This window comes from Peromyscus eremicus, chromosome 20 (genome assembly GCF_949786415.1).
Source record: "Peromyscus eremicus chromosome 20, PerEre_H2_v1, whole genome shotgun sequence".
Taxonomy (NCBI): Eukaryota; Metazoa; Chordata; class Mammalia; order Rodentia; family Cricetidae; genus Peromyscus; species Peromyscus eremicus.
This window is the reverse complement of record NC_081436.1, coordinates 24,025,204-24,047,196: the sequence shown is the minus strand read 5'-3', so window position 1 is coordinate 24,047,196 and position 21,993 is coordinate 24,025,204. Positions and strand designations below refer to the sequence as shown.

Below are 21,993 nucleotides of genomic sequence, written 5' to 3'. Positions count from 1 at the left end.
CCGCAGAGAGCTGGACGCTGGCATTCATTTTTTTCAGTGCATATTTATTGAAAATGGCAGGGGAGGAGAAGCTTCCTCAGCCTTCCTGGAGTTCCTGGCTAGGTCTGAAATAAAACTGACCAAGACAGATCCACAGGATGGAAGCATAATGAACTTATTTAATCAGTTTTCTATGACAGGTCACTTTAGAAGGAAGGCCTGAAGACCCTGAGTGAGCTCTCCATTTTCATGCTTCCATTTGATGAAGCAGAAACAGCCATGCAGAATGCAACTGGGCAAGAGTGTGGTTCGATGGAGAGGGTGACGGGGAGGCCCAGCAAGGCCCAGCTGCCCTTCTTCCTCCAGGGTGTGATGGGGAAGTCCAGCTGCCCTTCTTCCTCCAGGGTGTGAGGCAGGCCCCCTCTGAGATGAAGGTCTTGTAGCCTACTATTAGAGGGATGCAGGTAGATGAGAGCACCTCTTCCCCAAAAAGGTTGGGGAGTGTGGAGGGCCAGGTTTGTGAACAGACTTTAGATAGGGGTGCTAGTTTCTATGACTCACTTTGGATGTGAGGAATTCTAGTTTCTGTGGTCTGCCTGGAGGGAAAGAGAGAAGGAAGGAAGAAAGGACAGTAGATGAGTAGGCCTCTTTCCGGTTTTCTTCAGATCCACATGCAATGTGTGGAGGGCTTTCTAAAGGCCCAGACATGGCAAACATGGCGCCAGCAGGTCTTGCCCTCTCTACTTGCTAAACTGTTAGATTACATTCCTAAAGCTGACCACCCAGGCCTATTCTTTTATTTGGCCACTTCCTTATGTCTAATCCATTCCTGAGGCTGATCACCAAGGTCCAACTATCAAAACGCCAAGTTCCAGCACCAAAGTTCATTATTTGGCTATACTAACATGTCCAGTCAGGACTTACCAACTCATCCTAACAGACATCCTTTTCTCCTTAAAAACCACTTCTGCAGAGACATTTGCTGTTGTCTTTGCCTGATCCAGAGGCAGCTCCCCTGCTTGTCCTCTCCCAGGTAAATAAAATCTCCTCTGTGCTGAGAATTTGGTGTCTGGACGATCTGTGCCAACTCTGAGACTCCTTCAACGTGGGCAGGTGCCATGATTTGCGGCACCATGCTCTGAGCCCCAGCACCTTCTGGACACCAGCAAATGCCTTAGGTCTCAAGAGATTGTGGTAATTAGCACTGTCAACTCAACAGATCTAAATCACCTGGGTGATGAGCTGCTGGGCATGCCTTGGGAGGATTATCTTGACTGAGTATATGGAGGCAGGAAGATCTGCCCACTGTGGGTGGCACCATCCCCTATTAGGATCCTGGACCATGTATGTGGAAAAAGGGAGCTGAGCGGCAGCTTGGGTTCAGCACTCTCACTGTTTCCCAGGTGCGGATGTGATGTGGCCAGTTCCTTCAGGTTCCACCAAGATGGACTGCACCCTTGAACTGAGGGCCAGAACAAAGCCTGTCCCCTTTAAATTGCTTTTGTCAGAGTATTTTATCACAGCAATGGGAAAAGAAACTCAGAGATTCACCAGATGCATTTCCTCGGGGATGAAGTTTCCTAGACGGTTAAGGTTCTGGATGGGGAGAGACACACACCATAAGCATGCAAAGAAATACATAGCAGGGGATTGTGGGTGGAGCCCAGTTGGTAAAGTGTCTGCCTATCATGTATGTATGAAATGTCTTAGGTTCAATCCCCAGCACCATATAAATCATCAGCCCGAGCTATAAAAACTTTGGGGGCTGGAGAGATGGCTCAGCGGTTAAGAGCACTGGTTGCTCTTCCAGGGGACCCAGGTTCAATTCCCAGCACCATATGGCAGCTCACAATTGTCTTTGTAACACCAGTTCCAGGGATCTGGCACCCCCATACAGACATATATGCAGGCAAAACACCAATGCACATAAAATAAACAAATCTTTAAAAAAAAAAGACTTCGTCTGAAGAGAAATGGAAACTGAGGTGACTAGAGATGTTGCTCTATTGGTGGAGTATTTGCTTAGCTCAGAAATCCCTAATCCCTTGCGTATGTGGTGGTACACTCTGAGGTGGCAAAAAGAGGATCAGAGAAGTCCTGCCTAGGCTACATAAGACCCTGCCTCTGGCGCCTCCCCCTACTCCCAAAAGTGCCTGTGAATGGGCGATCTGACTCTAAATCAATTGGGCAAACGCAGCTTGGGTTTTATTTCATTAACAATTTTAATAATAAAAGAAAGAAAGAGGGCCAAGCCCATCCCGTGCCAGCTTTTGGTGAGGGACTATACACACATATCCCCTCCTGTGTCTTGTGGGTTGCGGCAGAGAATGACACGTCGCAGTGAACGCTGGGTTCAGTTGAAAAACCGACTGAAATGAGGTCACTGTGGTTCTGCAAGGTGAATCTAGATCCTTCCCCAAGGCCACAGGCTCGCGGAACTGGATTCGCCGGTTCCTCGGTCTCAGATGCTCTTTAACTCTCCCTGGCGCGGGCTCGCTGGAGAGGGCACCAGTGGCCACTTCCCAGGCTGGCCGCCAGGGACAACAGAAAGCAACTGACTGGGCATTCCTGAGACCTGCCCAAGGCGACCCGCAGGGGATGAAAAGAAGCGGGTGAAAGAATGGGGTATTTCGCATTGTTGCTACCTGAACCCCCGCCCCAAAAGAGCCAGACTTCGTCACTACCCCAGTTTGGGGAATGAGACCCTCTCATTTTGTTACCACCCTTCGGGCTTCCCTTGTGTGTGTTGTGTGCTTTGAGATAGGATATTCCCCATCGGCCTTCCACTGTTGATCCCCTGCCTCAGTCTGACAAGTGCCGGCGTTATGACGTGTGAGAGCACGCCCAGCTCCTCATCACCATGTGGGCTATATATCTGGCCTTTCTCTCCAGTGCTGGTCACAGAATAATCGAAATGCAATGAGCTCTTCACGGGTTTGCAAGCTGACGGCAGAAGGAAGTACCGGGTGCAAGCTCTCTGACCCTTGGGGGATTACAGGCATACTCATTACCTGGCTTCCGGGTTTGAGGAATGGATTCATGGGGAAAAAAAAATACTTAGCCCCTGGCTGGGCGTAGTGACGCACTCCTTTAATCTCGGCACTTGGGAGGCCGAGATCAAGGGATCTCATGAGTTCCGGGCCGGCCTGGTCTACAGAGCGATTTGCAGGACAGCCAGGACAACATCGTGAAACTCGTCTCAAAGGGAAAACAAAATGCTTAGACCCATGCCTGGGGCATTAAGCGCTAAACAACGTTAGCTTAACTTCGTCATTTTCGCTTTGGCCACTGTGCGCAGTCGCCCTTTTAAGGGACACTGCCACTTTTCCCACCGAAGCGGAAGTACCCCTAGGGGCTCCGGAAGTGACTTCAGAGCCCCTCAGAAACATGGCCCCAGAGCGTTGTTCCGGAAGCGGTCACGGGTATCTGCGTGACGCTGACCGAGTTAGAGCGTCCCGTGGTGTTTCTATGGTGCCGCCCGCAACCCCCAGGCTCTCCGCTTCCTTTCCCGCCTGAACGCCCGGAGCTGCGAGGCCGCCGGCGGATCCCACCCGAGAAGCTGCCGGCCGCCCGGGGGAGGGGTTGGCAAGGAGGTGACGCTCTGGGCGACCCCGTCTGCGTCTCGATGGTGCCCAGCGCTCCAGCGCACCGTTCCGACTCCTCGGGGCGGACGCGGCCCCTTTAACCGGCCGAGGGCGGGGCCAAGGAGTTCCCGCGAGAGCGGCGGGGGGCGGGGGGGGCGGTGCCGAGGCGGGGGCCCGTGGCGGATGGAGCCCGCGATGGAGCCGGAGACTCTGGAGGCGCGAATCAGTGAGTGTCCGGGAGGGGCGCGGGCCGGACCGGAACCGGAACCGGGGGCGCGAGGTTGGCCCCTCTCCCGGCGGGGGCGGGGTCCGCGCGCCCCCTCCTCACGCCCCGCCCCCGGACCCAGGAGGGGCGGCGCCCCAGTTGGCCGCTCGGACCCTGGCAGCTGCGCAGCCAGGCTGTGAGCGGGCGCCGCCCACCCACCCGATGACCTGGTTGCCGAGAGCACCCCCAAACCCTGAGGGCCCTGACTGCTGCCCCCAAGGGCAGCCCCTCGAGTCCTCCCTTTGCGGGACCCCACTAGCTCAAGGCCTGAGTCTTTTCACCCTGTGCTCGCAGCCAGTCCCGGGTCCAAAACGGGTGGACTCCTGGCCCATCTCATCCTGCTCTGGCCATGCTGGGAGAAACTCCCAGAGGTTAAGCTTGGAAGGGTCCCGTCTCAGACTCCATAAAGAAACCCAAGTTCTCTGTCACTACACCCAGCCCAGCCTCACTCCACATCCCAGATTGCTTTCCCAGCTCCTCCTGAGCTTCCTCCCAAGGCCTCTGCCCTTGCTTCCTGTCTCCTTAGAAACAGCTTCCTACAACTCTGGCTTCCAAGCCCCCAGCCCCTCCCTCTGTCCCACCCTGCTGAAGATCCTTGGCTTTGCCAACCCCATTCCTAAACTCAGCCCCTGGGAGCTGCAGGCTGCCTCTTCTGGTCCGTCTGTTCTAGTGACAGGTCTGTCCCAAGGCCTTTCTGGATGGGGCTATCAGCTGAACCTCTTGGCCTCAGGTACACCTGAGGACCTGTTCAGGGTGATGTGGGAAGTCATGGCCAGCACCTTTGAAGCCAGTCTGGAACAGAGTTGAACGAGGAGACTGATTCTAAACCACACCATCTGGGGGAATGTAGGAGAGTCAGCCTGGCAGTGGGGGAGGGGAGGATGGGAGAAGACACTGGCTGTGGACTCGAGATACCACAACTTCACAGGTCTCAGGAGGTTAGAGGTAAAGGGTAGCTTCTAGGGAGGACCATAGATGCTTTCACCATCAGAAGAGTCACGCCCAGTTGTGAAACACCCCTCCTCAAGTACTCTCCCCTGCCACCTGCCAGGGGAGACCTCCCCCAGGTGGAGGCTGGGGGAAAGGGAGGGGGCCTGTTTCCTCCAGCTCTAAGATTCTTAGTTTGCTGAATGCTGGGGAGAAGCTGGTCTGGGCAGTCAGAGTTTCCTTTTCTCTGGCTCCTGACTCCACATTGACTGGCTCCACCCTCGCTGGAGCTCACATGCCTTTGACACTTCGAAGGACTTCCTGTTTTAGCCCTTTTCCCAGCTGTCCCCTTTCCAGTGTTCAGTCCTTGGCCATTGTGGGGGACAGTAAATGTGCAGCCTTCCCAGAGGAAGCAGGAGATGTCCTTGGTGTTGCTGGGGGCTCACTGGTGACTTCTGTTCCTCTCAAGGACTGGAGGGTCCCCACAAGGCTTGTGGGATAGATTTGTACCAAGATAACGCTTCTTCAGCCCTCTGCCCAGCCATATTGCCTCTGAGCCCCTAGGAGAGAGCAGCCTAAACCAGGGTCTCCCATTCTTTCTGCCTTCTCTGCCCGTCTTTACAGCCAGCCCTTCTGTGATTGCTAATCTGAGTCGTCAGCGCTGCCTTCTTTAGACCAGTGAGCTGAGGAAAGCAGGACTTTTGTCCACCACTGTATTTTTAAAAATAAATATGGATCGAGTGAATAGCTGCCAGGCACTAGGGTGTCTAGGCCCCCAGGCATAGCATAGGTCCCCAGCTGGGCAGGTGCCACGTACTGGGCCCTAGCCTCCTCCCGTCTACAGATCTTTCACAGCCCCACCTCTTGGGCTGTGACCCTCTGCACCCCCAGCATGGGCAGAAGTGTCTGGGCACCATGGGGACACTGCAACCTCACCATGCACGAAGCATTTGTCATCCGACCTGTGATTTGTTTGCTCTACAAGTGGGGGAATGGGGGTTCAAGGAGGTTGTATTACATACTAGATCTTCACTTGGCCAGTGTTGGGGGCTCGAGAAGGGGATTATTGTCTGGTATTATCGACCACGCTCCTCTTTGCTGTTACTCATTCCTGCATTCCAACTTCCCCGGCCTCATCCTGCCTATCACTGATCCCTCCTCCATCCATTCCTTCTCTCACACACTGAGGGGAGATGGTGTGTTCACGGTGGCAGAGGTCACAGTAGCACTGTATAACAGTCCGCTTGGGCCCACAGCAAAGAACAGTCAGGGACATAAACACTCCCACCCTGGGCAGAAGCGAGGGACTAGAGAGGACCGTCAGAAGAGGTATTCCTGAGCCACTCCCCGGGGACAAGGTCTGGCAAAACTAGGCCTGAGGTCCAGGGTACAACATTTCCCAGGCTCGTGTCCTTAGCTAAGCAGATGAGCCCTCAGCCTGGTTAACTCCTTCCAGACTTAGCTGGAATGTTACCTCCACTGGGCAGCTGCCCTGACCCCAGGCTGACCCAAGCCTGCTGCTCTGGGTTCCTATGGTTTCTTGGCCACTCACCCTTTCTTGAGAGCCTGGCTTTTCTTGGCCCACTGCCAAGCCTGTAGTTCTTCAAGGACCAGGACCCTGACCTTTCCCTTACCCCTAAATCTCCTGAGTACAGATTCCAGGAGAATGGGGATGCTGTTCTCGAGAACAGAATCAGAGATGGTAAAGTCAGCATGGTGGGTACAACCATGGAAGGTGGTCCCTGGCTGTCGTCTCTGGAGGTGGGGCCCTTGGGTGGACAGGCAGGGTAAGCAGCAGCCACGTGTGCTTCTGCCCATTGACTCAGCTGGAATGTTGGGGCTCAGGCTTGGGGCTGTCCAGCCAGAAGTGGAGGGAAGCCTCTCCCATGTGTTCAGTCCCTCCTGACCTTGCCAGGCGCAGGGAAGAGTAAGGAGAGGCAGAAATGCCACTAGCCCATACTGACTCCCTCTGCTCCTGCAGACAGAGCCACAAATCCCCTGAACAAGGAGCTGAACTGGGCCAGCATCAACGCTTTCTGCGAACAGCTCAACGAAGACTTTGAGGGGTAGGTGGCTCCACTTGGCTGACACACGCAGCAGAACATGGTGTCCTGTCACACACACTCCAGAACCTGTTCTTGGGCGGGCTAGAGGCCCGGTTTCCATTCTAAATGCACCCACAGTTAACAAAGACAGTGGCACTTTTTGCTGGGGGCTACACATAGGCCACCCTCTTTGAATCTCACCAAGACACTGCAATCCTGAGCTTGGTCAAATCTCACCCTACTATGTGGCTGATGGTTTATTGGGGCCTTCTAGAGGGCAGACTACACCCTCCCCAAAGGTCCTTCATGTAAAAAAGAACCAGAAGTACCTGGAATGCTTGTCCAAAATGCACATGTGGGCCGCCCCTAAAAGTGACTCCCCGAGGGCTTGGACTCCCAGGCTCCTTGGTGCTGCTGGATCGCAGGGACCGAGTCACAGGGTGCTTCTCCTCCACCCTCCTTCCCAGGACAGGTGCTTCCAGCAGCCCTTGGTTTGGGGTTCACGGGCTCTGGGGCAAACGAACCCCACCTCCGATTAGTCTTGGGCAAGCCGTTTGCCGCTCTGACCCTGGCTGTCCTCAGTAGTAGCCTGGCACTGCCAGTGCTGCATATGTTGGGGTTACTGGGTTTCCTGCCGCTGAGGAAAGCAAGGAGCGGAGGTGCTGGGGTCACCCGTCCTTACCATCCCGTGTGCAAGCCAGAGACACAGCTGCTTTTGCTTCTGGTGGTGAGGAGTTAGAACTCAGGGCCTCACTCACCCATGCTAGGCAGGTGCTCTATCAATAAGCAACATCTCCAGGCCTGTGTCATAGTTCTTAAAGCCGAAAGGGGCTAAGTGTATACCTCTTGAAGGTCCCTGCCTGCACTGGGTGCCTGGCACTGGCTGTCACCATCCCAGGTCCTGTTTGATCTGGAGAGAGGTGGGCCTTTGTATGTGCTTTGCAGGGCCAGTAGAGGGCTGAAGTGCCGAAGTCTAGCGTAGTGACTGTCTCTTTGAGTGATCATGTCAGCCATGACTGTCCCTTCTCTCCAGGCCTTCACTTGCCACCCGCTTGCTGGCCCACAAGATCCAGTCCCCGCAGGAGTGGGAGGCCATCCAGGCCTTGACGGTAAGAAAAGATCCTGGGGTTCTGTGAGTGACCAGGTGATCGAGTATATAGGTCTGGGCCAGCCTTCAAGGTTCCCAACAGCAGCCACTGGACTAGCCTTCTGTCACAGCTGGGCCTCTGATGGTGGTGGCAGGGATTCTCCACTTCAGCTGCCCAATGGACACCTCCCTGGGATACATGTTAAACACAGTCAGGGCCCTCAGCATGCATGGTTTGGAGTCTGTGTTTGTAAAGCTCCCAGGTTCTCTGCAAGGGCTAGACAAGCCACGCGGGATCTGCAGACCCTGGCCAGCACCATCCTCTTCAGTGAGAGCTAGGCTCAGGATTGAGGTTTCTTGGCTATGCCAGGAGCAAAAGAGGTGGGTTGCTGTCTGTGCCTCTGTGCATAGCCCACATACCAGCGACCTTAGGACAAGATTGTCCAAGGTCAGGGGAAAATTGCTCTAAGTAACCATACATGTTCCAACACATCAGTTTTGGTTTGAGGTTTCTTCCTCAAGTATGCAAGGTCTTGTAACTTCGCGAGTTTGGGAAAGGCCAGAGTAGTGCCAAATAGTTTTGTTTCTTAAGATTATTTATTTATTGTATTTATACAGTATTCTGCCTGCATGTATGCCTGCAGGCCAGAAGAGGGCACCAGATCTCATTACAGATGGTTGTGAGCCACCATGTGGTTGCTGGGAATTGAACTCATGACCTCTGGAAGAGCAGCCAGTGCTCTTAACCTCTGAGCCATCTCTCCAGCCCGCCAAATTGTTTTTTAAAAGAAGAAAAATAAGCCAGGTCGTGGTAATATACGCCTTTAATCCCAGCACTCGGGAGGCAGAGGCAGGCAGATCTCTGTGAGTTCGTGGCCAGCCTGGTCTACAGAGTGAGTTCCAGGACAGCCAGGGCTACACAGTGAAACCATGTTTAAAAAAAATTTAAAAATATGAAAAGAAGAAGAAAAATAGTAAAAAGGCCATGTACAAGTGATACATGGCCCAGGCCATAGAGGAACCTGTAGTCATACTGCAGCCTGAGCAGTGCTGCTCAGTGGAAGACCCCTGACTCGGTGCTCTAGGGGGTGATGAGCAATCGCAGAGACCTTTGAGCCTCTGCACCTTGTGCCCTCAAGGGTCATTCCCACATTCCTCTGGGCCCTGGCAAGGTCAGGAACTCCCTTACTGCTTCCTTTCCCAGGTTCTGGAAACATGCATGAAGAGCTGCGGCAAGCGGTTCCATGATGAGGTGGGCAAGTTCCGCTTCCTGAACGAGCTCATCAAGGTCGTGTCTCCCAAGGTGCGTCCTAGCCGAGGCCCAGAAGGCTGGGTCTGACGGGTTGTACAAAAAGGATCCCTAGGCCCTCCCTGTTGGAAATGTAGCACAGATCCTTCTCCAGGGCCCAGCTGAGTCAGGAAAGCCTGGCAGCTGAGGAACCACTCAGTATGCAGGGAGAGCTGATCCTGGGCACACACATGCTGTCATTGGGTGTGCCCAGGCTAGGTTGCTTAGGTGTCTGACATTTCTCCCTGTCTCCATCACCTAGATGTGGTTTCTGTGAGCCTCAGCATCCAAAGCCACAGACCTGAGTCAGTTATGTTAGCAGATGGGCCACACCCTGGCTACCGACCTTTGGCCTGAGAAGTCCTCCCAGATTGGGTACATATTCGATGCCCAGCCCCCTGCCCTTCCTCTGAGCAGAACTCTGAGTGGGCCGTGCAGCCTCATGTCTCCCAGGAGAGAACTGCAGTGAACGTCTCTTGGCCCAGTTCGATGCTGGAAATGATGTGTGGGGTCTGATGGCTGCACACAAGCCCTTCCTTCTCACCTGGAGCCCTGCGTTCCTTGCTGGGGTCACAAGGTTAAGTTCTGTGTGCTCTGAGCTCGGGGCCTCCAAGGTCCGCATGCCCACAATGAGGAAACTGAGTCACAGACAGTGGGCACAGCCATTGGGTAGTCCAGCTAAGAACTGAGCTCAGTTTACACCAGGCTGCAGGGCATCTGGGACTTTGGAGGCGTCTGGGAGGCTTGGAGGCTTAGGACCCGAGTGAGCGGGGCTGAGCAGTCTCTGAGTCGAACTCCCTTCTGTATGTCTCTGAAGTACTTGGGCTCCCGGACGTCAGAGAAGGTGAAGAATAAGATCTTGGAGCTGCTGTACAGCTGGACGGTCGGCCTGCCTGAGGAGGTGAAGATTTCAGAGGCCTACCAGATGCTGAAGAAGCAGGGTGAGCCTTCACCCATGGGGTGGCAGGGACCTGTAACATGCCCCGCCTGCAGCTCAGGCTCCAGCAGTCTCGGGGTTCTCTACCAGCAAGGCCACGAGTCTCTCCTTAATGTCTCAAGAACACACACACAGCCAGTGGGGCCTCTCTGTGGCTGTGCCTAAGGCCAGCTTGGGTGAAAAAAAAAGGTAGTATAGGGTCAAGCTTACCTTCACAGGGTGGCCACAAAACAGGTGCCCAGGGCCTAGGGACGGAGCTCGATTGGCAGAATGCTTGCCTAATATGCATGAGCTCCGGGTTCCGTCCCCAAGAGCAAGTACTCCAGGTGTGGTGGTGACACCTAGAATCCCAGCACTTAGGAAGGGGGGCAGGGGGATCTGGAGTTGAAGGGCCACCCTTGGCTACAGAGTGAGTTCAAAAGGATTACATGGTAGCCTTTCTCACAAAATATGTATGGAAGCTGGAGAGAGCGTTCAGCAGTTCCGAACCCTTGCTGCTCTTCAGAAGGGCCCAGGTTTGGTTTCCTGTACTCCTGAAGTGGCTCACAACACTGGTAACTCCAGCTCTAGGGGATTTGATGCTTTTGACCTCCACATGTGTATACCCACATGGAGACCCAGACACCACACATAAAAAAAAAATTCAAAAATAAAAAAAAAACTTATTAATATAGTATGTATATATTAATATGTATTGGATTCAAACCATCTCTGATGGAGTTCACTGTGCAGGTTAGAAGTAGTTTAATCCCAATACTCAGGAGGCAGAGGCAGGCGTATCTCTGAGAGTTCCAGGCCAGCCTGGTCTACAGAGTGAGTTACAGGGCTACACAGAGAAACCCTGTCTCCAAAAACAAAACAAACAAACAAAAATGTAGTCCCATCCATCAAAGTCCAAAGCTGGTGAGCTGACCTCCCTTTTGTAAAGCCTTTCCAGCCACATGAATGGCCAGGCCCCTCCCCCAAGGACCTCTAACTGCCAGGTTCCACCCACAAAACACTAACTGCCCTAAGTGCCGGACCCTGCCCCCACCCTACAGAGTAAAATACCCTGTCTCTGGACGTGAAATCCCACCAATCTCCATCCTGGAAAGCTCCACCCTGAAGAGTTCTACCCCCTCCCCAAGAAATTCTATGAGCCCTGTATCTACTGGAGCAGAGCAGACTGAACAGGACACAGGGCTATATCTGCCCAAGCAGAGGCAGTCACCCTCCTGGTTTTCCCTCTCAGTAAATCTCTTTTGTGAGGTTTGTTGTGAGGTGTGACTTTGGGGTATTCTTTGGCTCCTGGCTGCCAGGATACCTTTGCATCTGAGCTGTTATACTTACATTTGGTGCTGTGACTTGGATAGACGCCCATGCTTACACCTTTGACCTTGCCACCCTATTCTCATACGCCCCTCCTGATACCTCTGGTCCTGATACCAGCTGACAGTCTTCTTAACCCTATCTTCCCAGGGATTGTGAAGTCTGACCCCAAGCTTCCAGAAGATGCCATCTTCTCCCTCCCCCCTCCACGGCCCAAGAATGTGATCTTCGAAGATGAGGAGAAGTCCAAGGTAAGAGCAGAGGCTCGTGCCCAATGTGATCCCTGTGGAGGTGGCTGTGGGAGGAAGCAGTACTTAGCTCCCGCTGAATACACTGGCCCCATGCCAGCATCCGTATTCAGTAAGCATAATTCACGACCCAGGGTTGCTTAAGGAGCTGCATTTATGTCTTTGTATACCAGTTGACTTGCTTTTGGTTGAAGAAGCATTTTCAAGGCACCACTGTGGTTTCTGGTGTGTCCGCCTGGAGGTTCCAAAAGCCACAGTGCTTTGGGGAGGGCTGTGTGCTGTGAGGAGTGTGTATGCTGTCTCGCTTATCTAAACGGACACCCATAAGATGTCAGTCAGTTTTCACCACTTTGCCTAGAGCTTTAGTATTCTGCCCAGGCCCCCCACACACAGTCAGAGGGCCAGGATTAGAGATTCTGGTGTGGTGCTGCCCTCAGTCACTTCCTTGTCTCTGCAGATGCTGGCCCGCCTGCTGAAAAGCTCACACCCAGAGGACCTCCGGGCTGCCAACAAGCTCATCAAGGAGATGGTGCAGGAGGTGATGATGGCTGGCCTGGGTTACAGGGTAGAAGGGATGGGTGTGAAGCTAGGCCACCAAATGGGAGCCTGTGTGCGTGCGTGCGTGCGTGCGTGCGTGCGTGCGTGCGCGCACATATCATGCCCCATAGTGCCCTAGCAGGACAGTTACCACATCAAAGAACCAACAGGTGCTAGGAGGCTGATGTTTAACAGGAAGAACTGCCCAGTATCTGAATGAACATGAATTCCTGAGGAGCTAGTATTTGTTAGTGATGAGGCCAAGAATTGGTGGCATGTACCTGTAATACTGAAACTCTGGAGGCTGGGGCAGGAGGATTGTGGGGTTGAGGCTAGTGTGGGTCATATAGCAAGACCCTGTCTCAGACCAAAAAAAAAAAAAATTGGAACCAGGCGGTGGTGGTACACACCTTTAATCCCAGCACTCGGGAGGCAGAGGCAGGTGGATGTCTGTGAGTTCGAGGCTAGCCTGGTCTACAGAGAGAGATCCAGGACAGCCAGGGCTACACAGAGAAACCTTGTCTTGAAAAAGAAAAGAAAGAAGGGAAAAGGGAAAGAGGAAAGGAAAGAAGAAAGAAATGTGGGAGCCAGCAAGATGACTCAGCAGTTATAGATGGGTGCTGCCACCCTGAGCTAGGTCCCTGAGGACCCACATGGTGGAAGGAAAGAACCAACTCTAACCAGTTGTCCTTACTTCCACATGCACACTAGGACACATGAACTCCCACACACACACACACACACACACATACACACACAAGTCAGTAAATACAAACACTTTGAAGAAGTACTTTGGGAATATATCGAGGCTACAGCTTAGTGGTAGAACACTTTTCCAACATGCATGATGTCGTGGTATCCATCCTCAGCACCTCCCCCAAAACAAATTGAACCCTAAAGTATTTTTAAAATATGTATGTAAGTATGTGTGTATGTAGATAGATATGCACACACACAGTGAAACACAGGTGTTAATGTATGATTAGTGTGTAAGTTAATATATGTTGGAAGTTACACGGACGTTTAATAAGGCAAATCATCAAAAAAGACATTCAGGACTGGGTGTGCTAGTGCACGCCTTTAATCTTAGCACTTGGGAGGCAGAGGTAGGTGGATCTCTGTGAGTTCAAGATCTTCATAGTTCCAAGACAGTCTGGGCTATGTAGAGAGAGACTCTCAAACAAAAATTTTTTAAGAAGTATTCAGGATGTGTCAAGGTGGCTCACACCTCTAATCTCAACACTGGAGAGGCCAGGACAGGATGGTGGCCTTGACTTGACTTCCAGGCCAGCCTGAGCTACACAATGAAACTTTGCCACAAACCGAGGCACTTAATAGCACAAACAGGAGAGGCCGAACGTAACACACTCTCTGGGCTAAGGATTGGCAGTAGGGAAATAAAGGGTCAAGGCCATAAGGCAGATGCCTCTGAGGTAGGAGACAGCCCAGCATGTACCCAAGGTGACTACCCCCCTGCAGCCTTGTGTATCTAGATCATCAAGTGATTTTTTTTTTCTTTGAAAATATAGACTTCAAGCCAGGCATAGTGGTGCACGCCTTTAATCCCAGCACTTGGGAGGCAGATGCAGGCGGATCTCTGAGTTTGAGGCAAGCATGGTCTACATAGTTCCATGATAGCCAGGGCTACACAGAGAAACATTGTCTTTGAAAACAGAACGAAAAAGAAACGAAAATGTAGACTTCTACATGAAATCTCCCAACTCACTAATGATAGCAGCATAGAATTTTCCAGATGTTTTAAAGTGTGTGCCTCACAGAAACTGCTAGTTCATTCTTCCTCAGAGGCAAGATCTAGCCATGCAGGTTGGTCCAGCTAAGCCTGGGCCCCAGATTGCCTGGCAGGGGCTACTCTTCATTTCCCTGCTGCAGGAGAGGGTGTGTCACAGGCCTGGATGGCTTCTGTTCAGGGCTGTGGTAGAGGGCCAGGCCTTGTGAGACAGCCCTGAGCATGCCCACCTCCTGCAGTGGAGAGACACTAGGAAACAGAATGGGCTGCAGAGAGTGGATTACCTCCTTCAGCTACCTTCAAAGGCCAGGAGCCCCCACACTTGCCGGGTACCTACAGATACCTTGTTTCTAGGTTGTGAGAGCTGACCAAGACCACTTCCCTCTCACTGTCAAGTGTGGGGACGTTGTCTTCAAGAGACAGACACAGGGAGGGCAAGAACGGCACAGAGCCATAGCCATGAGTCTAGAAACTCTTGGGGTGATCTCGGGCCACCCCTGGATCCGGGACTCTGGCAGGAGAGTAGGGAGGGACACATGGTGGTAGACTGCTTCTTGGACAGAGGACCTGTCCCTGCGTGGCAAGCTCTCAGCAGGACTTGGCCACACAGAGCTGAAGTCATGCCCATCCAGCTCTCCTCCTGACTCGTCCCAGCTCCGGGCCAGTGGCCGGCCTGAGACAGCCTCTGCTGTTTGCTGCCCGCAGGACCAGAAGCGGATGGAGAAGATCTCGAAGCGGGTGAATGCCATCGGGGAGGTGAACAACAGCGTGAAGCTGCTGACAGAGATGGTGATGAGCCACAGCCAGGGTGCCACCGCCAGCAGCAGTGAGGACCTCATGAAGGTGGGCCTGCTCTTGGCCACTCCCAGCCTGGCCCCAAGCCCCCGGAGAACCCTTGTCCACTCACCCTGTCCCCCTAGGAACTGTACCAGCGCTGTGAGCGCATGCGGCCCACACTCTTCCGACTGGCCAGTGACACAGAAGACAATGATGAGGCCTTAGGTGAGTCCCAGGCTGCTGAGATCAGGCCCAGCCCTGTCCCACCTCCTCCCTCAGGCCCTGATAGACACCCGCCCGCAGTTGGAAGGAGCCACCAGGAGGGGGCCCCCTTTCCCCAGCCCTGACCTGAGAAGGCTGCAGAGACCATAGGGTGGACTCCATGAACAAGGTCCTGAGCAAGCATCTCATCTCCTGCCCAGGAGGGGGAGCTCTCCCCATTTCCCAGCGGGGGTTCAACACGTGAAATGCCTCGCTCAGGTCTCAGAGCACCAGTGTGGCAGACCATCCCATCTCATCCACTTAGGCCTCCATCACCTCCCTGTCTCACTGTCTTCCCTGCCTGGCTGTCCCTTGGACGTTCTGAGTACATTTCCACCTCCAAGCTTCTATGCCTGCTCAGCTGTCTGGACCCCATAGATGCAGTGGGATGGGGGCCCTCCCTTCATATACCCTTTGGAGCCGGGTGGTGGTGGTGTACACCTTTAATCCTAGCACTTGGGAGGCCGAGGCAGGTGGATCTCAAGTCAGTTCGAGGTCAGCCTAGTTTACAAATCGAGTTCCAGGGCAGCCAGGACTGTTGCACAGAGAAACACTGTCTTGAAAAAAAAAAATCCTGGGTGAATGACATTTGGGATTGGGGATTTAGCTCAGTGGTAGAGTACTCCTGGGTTCGGTCCTCAGCTCCAGAAAAAAAAAAAAAAAAAATACCCTTTGAGGTGGATGTGGAGGCTCTTCTCCCCTATCCAGAGACCCCACTCCTTTAACTGGCCTCTCCCCTCCTTCCTGTTCCAGCTGAGATCCTGCAGGCTAATGACAATCTCACCCAGGTGATCAACCTGTACAAGCAGCTGGTCCGGGGTGAGGAGGTCAATGGCGATGCCACGGCCAGCTCCATTCCTGGTGAGAAGAGAGCAGGAGTGCTGGGGGGGGGGGGGGAGTGCCCAGAGTGCAGGGTGGCATGACCTTCAACCTTGGCCCCTTAAGACCGTGAAGGTCCCGAGAAGGGAGTGAGGCATTCTGTGGCAAGCCTAAAGGTGTTGGGGAAGGAAGCCCAGGTTTGTCCGGAGCAGAAGGAAGGAGGTTTTTCTTTGATCTAGTGTATCTGGCTCCAGATGTGCGGAGCTGGATCATACCCTAGGCCTGATTGGACTACCAGAGACAAGGAAAGGGCTTTAGACACAGACGCGCAGACCACTCAGGGAAAATGGCAGCGTGGTATGTGGGGCTGGGGGACAGGAGAGGCGAGTGGTGAGTGGCCCTTGGAGAGTGGGAGGACCTCTCAGAGGTGTGAGAGCAGGAGTGATCTCCTAAGGCTGTCCCAGAGGGACACCTCAGCTATCGTAGTTGGTATCACTGTGCAGTCACACTAATGCCACATTTCTGACATGTCCCTCACCCTAAAGCTGATTGCATTCTAAACCCAAATGCCATCTGCTAAAGAAAGGGCCAGGAGGCCTGTGGTGCAGAGCGGAGGAAGGAGATTGCTGTCCCAGCCCTGAGGTTCGGAGTGGCCCCAGGACTTGCCCAACTCTCCTTTCCACTCAGGGAGTACCTCAGCCTTGCTGGACCTCTCAGGCCTGGACCTCCCTCCCCCGGGCACCACATACCCAGCCACGCCCACCCACCCTGGCAACCAGAGCAGTCCAGAGCAGCCCAGTGCCTCGGTGTCCCTGCTGGATGACGAGCTCATGTCTCTGGGTAAGGAAGAGGACGGGGCAGGGGCAGCCTGCGGGCACCAGCTCTGCCTCCCCTGTCCTGAGTGAAGCCAGGGCTCCTGGCGACTCCAGGTCAGCCTGGCAGAGGCGGGGGACTGCTGGAGTGTGGCTGCTCTGGGGAAGGATCAGCAGCTTCTCCAAACAGGAAGGACAGGATTTAGTAAGATCCACTTGGAGTGAGGAACATTAAAAGTGTAAGCAGTGAACACTGTTTTCTTTAGGCTTTTTGGTTGGGTGGGTGGTTGGTTGGGTTTTTTTGTTTGTTTTTGTTTTTTGAGATGGTTTCTGTGTAGCCCTGGCTGTCCTGTAACTCGCTCTGTAGACCAGGCTGGCCTCCAACTCAGAGATCCACCTGCCTCTGCCTCCCAGTGCTGGAACTAAAGGCGTGTACCACCACACCCAGCCTTCTCTGTGGTCTTTTTTTTTTTTTTTTCCTTTGTGTGCAGGCTTTATTTGAAATATTTTTTTCAAGAACCATCACTACTCCTCAGGACAAGGGCAAAGATCACCCTCTGCAGAACCTTGGGAACTGCACACAGAACTGTGCAGAGGCAACATCCCAGCTGAAGCTGGGGGCTGCCCCGGGGGTGAAGGGGTGGGGTGGAGGGGTGGGCGTCAACTTCAGCTGCCACCAGGGTAGTATCTCGTGGTCCTAGACAGTAGGCTGACTTGGGAAGTTTGAGTACACAGGAATTCCATTATCTGGCTACACCCCTGCCTGAGGTGCCATCAAATCAATGTCACTCAGGTTCCTGGCCAGCCAAACTCTGGCGGCAAAGAGTCCCAAATTGAAGATCAAGTTCCTCCGGAAACGGTTCCAATTGGTGGTGAAGCGGTAGATGCCGCCAGTCTCCTACGTTGTCCGGAACCTCGGGGGGGGGGGGGGGGGGGGGGGGGGGCTCGCCGAAGGCAATCACCGTCACCCCACTAGAAATCATGACAGCACCGAGCACCTCCCTCTGGGGTCTTAAAGGACCACCATAGGGAGACCTGACAGTTGCTGGTCCCTGCCTGCTGGAGAGCACCTGCTGAAAACGGGTCTCTCATCTTCTCTAAGTCAAATACAGGGGACGCTTAGCTGAGGTGTTCAGGACAGACAGGGCTCATGCTGGTTTCCTGCCAGCCAGGGCCACTCCTCAGGGCCCTCCAGCACCAATCAGTTGGCCTTACTGACTAGTGCCAGAGTCTTCAGTCTACCTGATCCACCTTGCCGTGGTCCACATGGACACAGGTTCACCCAGGATAGCACTTGCCCACAGATGCTCACCTGGGCCAGTGAGCTCAGGCTCTCCTCTCCTCCTCACGACCTCAGCTCCCACTCCTAGCTGCTGAGGGGCAGAGGTGAAAGTTCCAACTTCTGCCCATAAGTTGGCTTCTGTGGGGCCTTGAGGGGGAAGAGAGGAAGCAAGTGTGGGCGGCAGGATGGCTCTTGGGACAATGGTTTCTATTTTTGCTCTGCCACTGGTTCCCTCCGAGAAAGGGAAGAATCCAGGGATCCCCAGGCCAGCACCTGGGTAGCTGTTAGCTTACCAGGCCAGCCCTGTCTTGCTTTCTCTACAGGCCTAAGTGACCCCACACCACCTTCAGGCCCCAGCTCCGACAGCGTGGGATGGAACAGCTTCCAGGTAAGAGTGCTGAAGCTGCTTCAGCCTATGACAGACCCGGGGTCAGGGAGGCTGGGGCCAGGAGCCTGAGAGGTGACAGCCAGCCAGCTGGGTATGGGCAAGGCTCCTTGGAGCAGGGCAGTTCCACCCTAGGAAAGAGCCCAACAGTCTCTTCTAACCTCAGCAGAGGTGCCTGGGCCTCAGCCTGTGGTCCCCCAACAGGACCACAGCCATGCCTTCAAGGTTAAGCTCGGGGGGCTCTTCTTCCCTTAAAGGTGACTTGGGGGTCCCCTGAGCATGCAGCTGCAGCCAGGCCCAGTGTTCTGCCTCATGACCAAGTGGTCTGTTGTCCTCTCTGCTTCAGTTGTCTCCCTTGTCACCTGCGGGGAGGGGAGGGCCGCAGGGCCCAGGTGGTGACCAGAGCACTGTAGAGTCTCACCCTGTCTCCTTCGCCCACAGTCCTCAGATGGCGCTGAACTCTCAGTCCCTCCTCCAGCCCAGGCCCCCAGCATGGACTGCCGACCCCCGGCACAGGGACCCCCACCGACGAGCAGCGGCCTGGACGACCTGGACCTCTTGGGGAAAACCCTCCTGCAACAGGCACTGCCCCCGGAAGCCCAGCAAGTGCGGTGGTGAGGGCTGCTATTGCCAGGGCCCCTGTCCCCACCAGCCAGCAGGGAGTCGTCCATCACTGCAGCTCCTAGGGGCCCAGCATGTTGGCTGACCCACTGTGACAAGGGTTCACACCACAGAGTTGATGAGAATGGGGCCCGGTGGTGCCCACCAACATGCCCCCTAGAGAAGAGAGGGGGGTGGGTCAGCATGGGAGGAGGCTGAGGCCAAGGTGCTCTCACTGCAGGTGAGGATGCCCAAGGCTAGAGCCCAAGGCTAGAGCCACTGACCTGCAGGCACAGAGCTGGGTCGCCCAGCCCTTCCCGGGCCCTAACAAGACCACCAGGAAACCAGTTGCTAATGCACTGTTCCCATTAAGGGAGAAGCAGCAGCCAGCCCCCCGGCTCACTCTCCGTGACCTGCAGAGTAAGAGCAGCTGCAGCTCGCCCAATCCAGGAGCCACCAGCCTCCTCCACACCACGTCCCCAGAGCCCCCTGGGCCTCCACCACAGCCAGCACCCACCGAGCTCTCTTTAGCCAACATCACTGTGCCCCTGGAGTCCATCAAACCCAGTGAGTGGGAATAGGTGGGGTGGGAGGGCCAAGCCAGGTCAGCTCTGGTCCCCAGGGCCTGCCACTGCTGACTCCAATGCAACCCTACACAAGGGCCTCCCCATCCTAGAGTGATGCAAGGCAGCTCTCTAATCTCTGAGTCACACAGGAGGAGACTTTTTGTTGTTTTTTTTCGAGACAGGGTTTCTCTGTGTAGCTTTGGAGCCTGTCCTGGAACTCACTCTGTAGCCCAGGCTGGCTTCGAACTCACAGAGATCTGCCTGGCTCTGCGTCCCGAATGGACTCTGACCCCCTCCTTCATAGAGAAGGCAGGGGCCAGGACTAGAAGGTTCTGTAAGATTATAAAACCAAGCCTCAAAGAAAGATCCAGGCCTGGGCCCTAGGCGTTTCTCACTCAGGAACAGTTGGTAGCACTGCCTGACTCGGCCTGAGCCGACAACTAGCCAGGCTGCACTGACGTTCTCAGAAGCTGTGACCAAGGCCAGCACCCCTTCTCCATCCTCCTTTCCAGGAGAACTGACCCTGAGCCCAAAGAGTGCGTGACCCAGACTTTGACCAGAGCCCTTGACTCCAGCCTGGGAGAGAACCTGGCTGTGACTTGGCTCTAGGGTGGGTGTCCTGCCTCCACCATCTGATCCCACTGTGCCTTCAGGCCCAGTGGAGGCCAGACCCTGGGTGAGAGGCGGATAGGTATGTTCCGGCTCACCCATTATTCACCCTCCAACCCTTCTCCCAACAGGCAGCATCTTGCCGGTGACAGTTTATGACCAGCATGGCTTCCGTGTCCTCTTCCACTTTGCTCGGGACCCACTGCCAGGGCGCTCTGACGTGCTGGTGGTGGTGGTCTCCATGCTGAGCACAGCCCCCCAGCCCATCCGCAACATTGTTTTCCAGTCGGCTGTCCCTAAGGTGACAGGGCAGACCAGACAGGTCTTCCTCCCTCAAGGCAGGGTGACCTGAGACTCAATGGGCAGCTAGCTGGCTGGGCATGGTCAGGGGACAGGATCTCCCTCACTGGGGAGCTGGGGGAGGGGCAGTGGGAAGCCAGAGGAGAGATCCCTAAGACCCTGGGAGGAAGCTGGTTCCTCATCAGTGGCCGCCTGACCAGCTAGCGATACACCTCCTACCCTCAGGTCATGAAGGTGAGGCTGCAGCCTCCTTCGGGCACAGAGCTGCCAGCATTTAACCCCATCGTCCACCCCTCAGCCATCACCCAGGTCCTGCTCCTTGCTAACCCCCAGAAGGTGAGGGCCCAGCTGTGACAGGGCAGTACCCTGGGGTGGTGCTGACCTCTTTTTCCTGCACTAACCTTTGCTTCTGCCATTTGTGCCCCAGGAGAAGGTTCGCCTTCGCTACAAGCTCATCTTCACCATGGGCGACCAGACCTACAACGAGATGGGAGATGTGGATCAGTTCCCCCCTCCAGAAACCTGGGGGAGCCTCTAGGACAGGGGGGCTGGAGAGAGGAGGGCAACAGGGCCTAGTCCTGCTCAGCCTGGGGCTTCTCTCCTTCCTGTGGCCCCCAGTGACTCTTCCCTCTCCCTAGGCCTCTTCTCCTGCTGAGCCAAACCTGGCAGGAGGCCGGGCCTGGGTTTGCCATAGCTACTGGGATCCCCATCACCAGTGGGAGCCTGGAACAGGGAGGGGCTGTATGCCCTGGAAAGACTCTCGGGAGTGAGGGAAGAAGCTGGCTGTTAGGCCCGGCTCTGACCCCAGCCTGAGGTGGGGTCTTCCCCACCTGTCTTTTATGCCTTACGGAAAGGCCCAGCCATAACTTGGAGGCCATGCTGGAGCTGGGACCAGCCCCGGCCTCCTCTGTGGGAACCCAGTGACTGAGGGTAATGCCCATGCCCTAGCTGTTTGCACTTGGTGTGTGGTTTGGCTCTTTGCTTTTCTTTTGGAATGGCCCTGTGGTCACAGAGCTGAAGGAGCCCCACTCAGCTCCTGTCCCTCTGGAGGCCTCCCTCTGCTCTCAGGCCTCCTATGGGGCCATGGGAACTTGAAAGCAAAGCCAGAGGACATGCCTCCCTGGAGGGCCATGGAACTCCCAGAGTTCCATGCTGCATTCATCAGCTTCTACTGGGGCCTTCTGTGAGCACCTCACATCTGTCCACCCATCTGTGGTCAAAAGTAGGGTCAGTGTGGGTGACAGCGGGAGTATTTATGAAAATAAAATGACCTTTTCCTGGAATAGCCGTTGTTGTGAGATTGAGGGAGGCAGGGGGGATCCAGGAATTGGGGGCCTAAGGACTGTGCTATAGTCCTGTCCCCATCTCCCACCCATTCTGATTCCTCAGTTCTGCACCAAAGAGGCCCTTACTGGGGACCTGTGGCTGCTACTGAGTCACTCAAGAAGCGTTGGTCTGTGGTGACCCAGCACAGTCCCAGCTGGAGATGAGGAGGCCACTAAGGGGTTCCTCCGCTGCTGCTGCTGCAGCTGAAGGGAAGCCCTGGCTCCTCACTTCCTCCTGCCGCACCCTGCAGATTCTCCGATGGGCTCCTCCCATCCCCAGGTGCTGCTCTGGGAAACGGCTCCAA

The 21,993-nt window shown here is 54.8% G+C and overlaps 1 protein-coding gene across 3 annotated transcripts; it reads left to right on the top strand.

Annotated features, from left to right (window-relative positions):
* The first annotated feature begins 3,340 nt into the window (after nt 1-3,340).
* Gga1 (golgi associated, gamma adaptin ear containing, ARF binding protein 1) lies at nt 3,341-21,646 on the top strand. Of its 3 annotated transcripts, none has more exons than XM_059247075.1 (17): nt 3,342-3,789; nt 6,737-6,821; nt 7,834-7,909; nt 9,092-9,190; nt 9,993-10,116; nt 11,571-11,671; nt 12,126-12,206; nt 14,658-14,795; nt 14,873-14,954; nt 15,744-15,851; nt 16,497-16,649; nt 18,227-18,291; nt 18,730-18,902; nt 19,262-19,455; nt 20,195-20,364; nt 20,589-20,699; nt 20,791-21,646. In XM_059247075.1, exons 1-17 carry the CDS (start codon nt 3,747-3,749, stop codon nt 20,899-20,901), a joined length of 1,914 nt encoding a protein of 637 aa, XP_059103058.1. In that variant the 5' UTR covers nt 3,342-3,746; the 3' UTR covers nt 20,902-21,646. The 3 variants fall into 3 exon arrangements, with proteins under 3 accessions (XP_059103059.1, XP_059103058.1, XP_059103060.1); XM_059247077.1 differs by lacking the exon at nt 3,342-3,789 and adding an exon at nt 3,946-3,964; XM_059247076.1 differs by lacking the exon at nt 20,589-20,699 and having other exon boundaries at nt 3,341-3,789.
* The last annotated feature ends 347 nt before the right edge of the window (nt 21,647-21,993 follow it).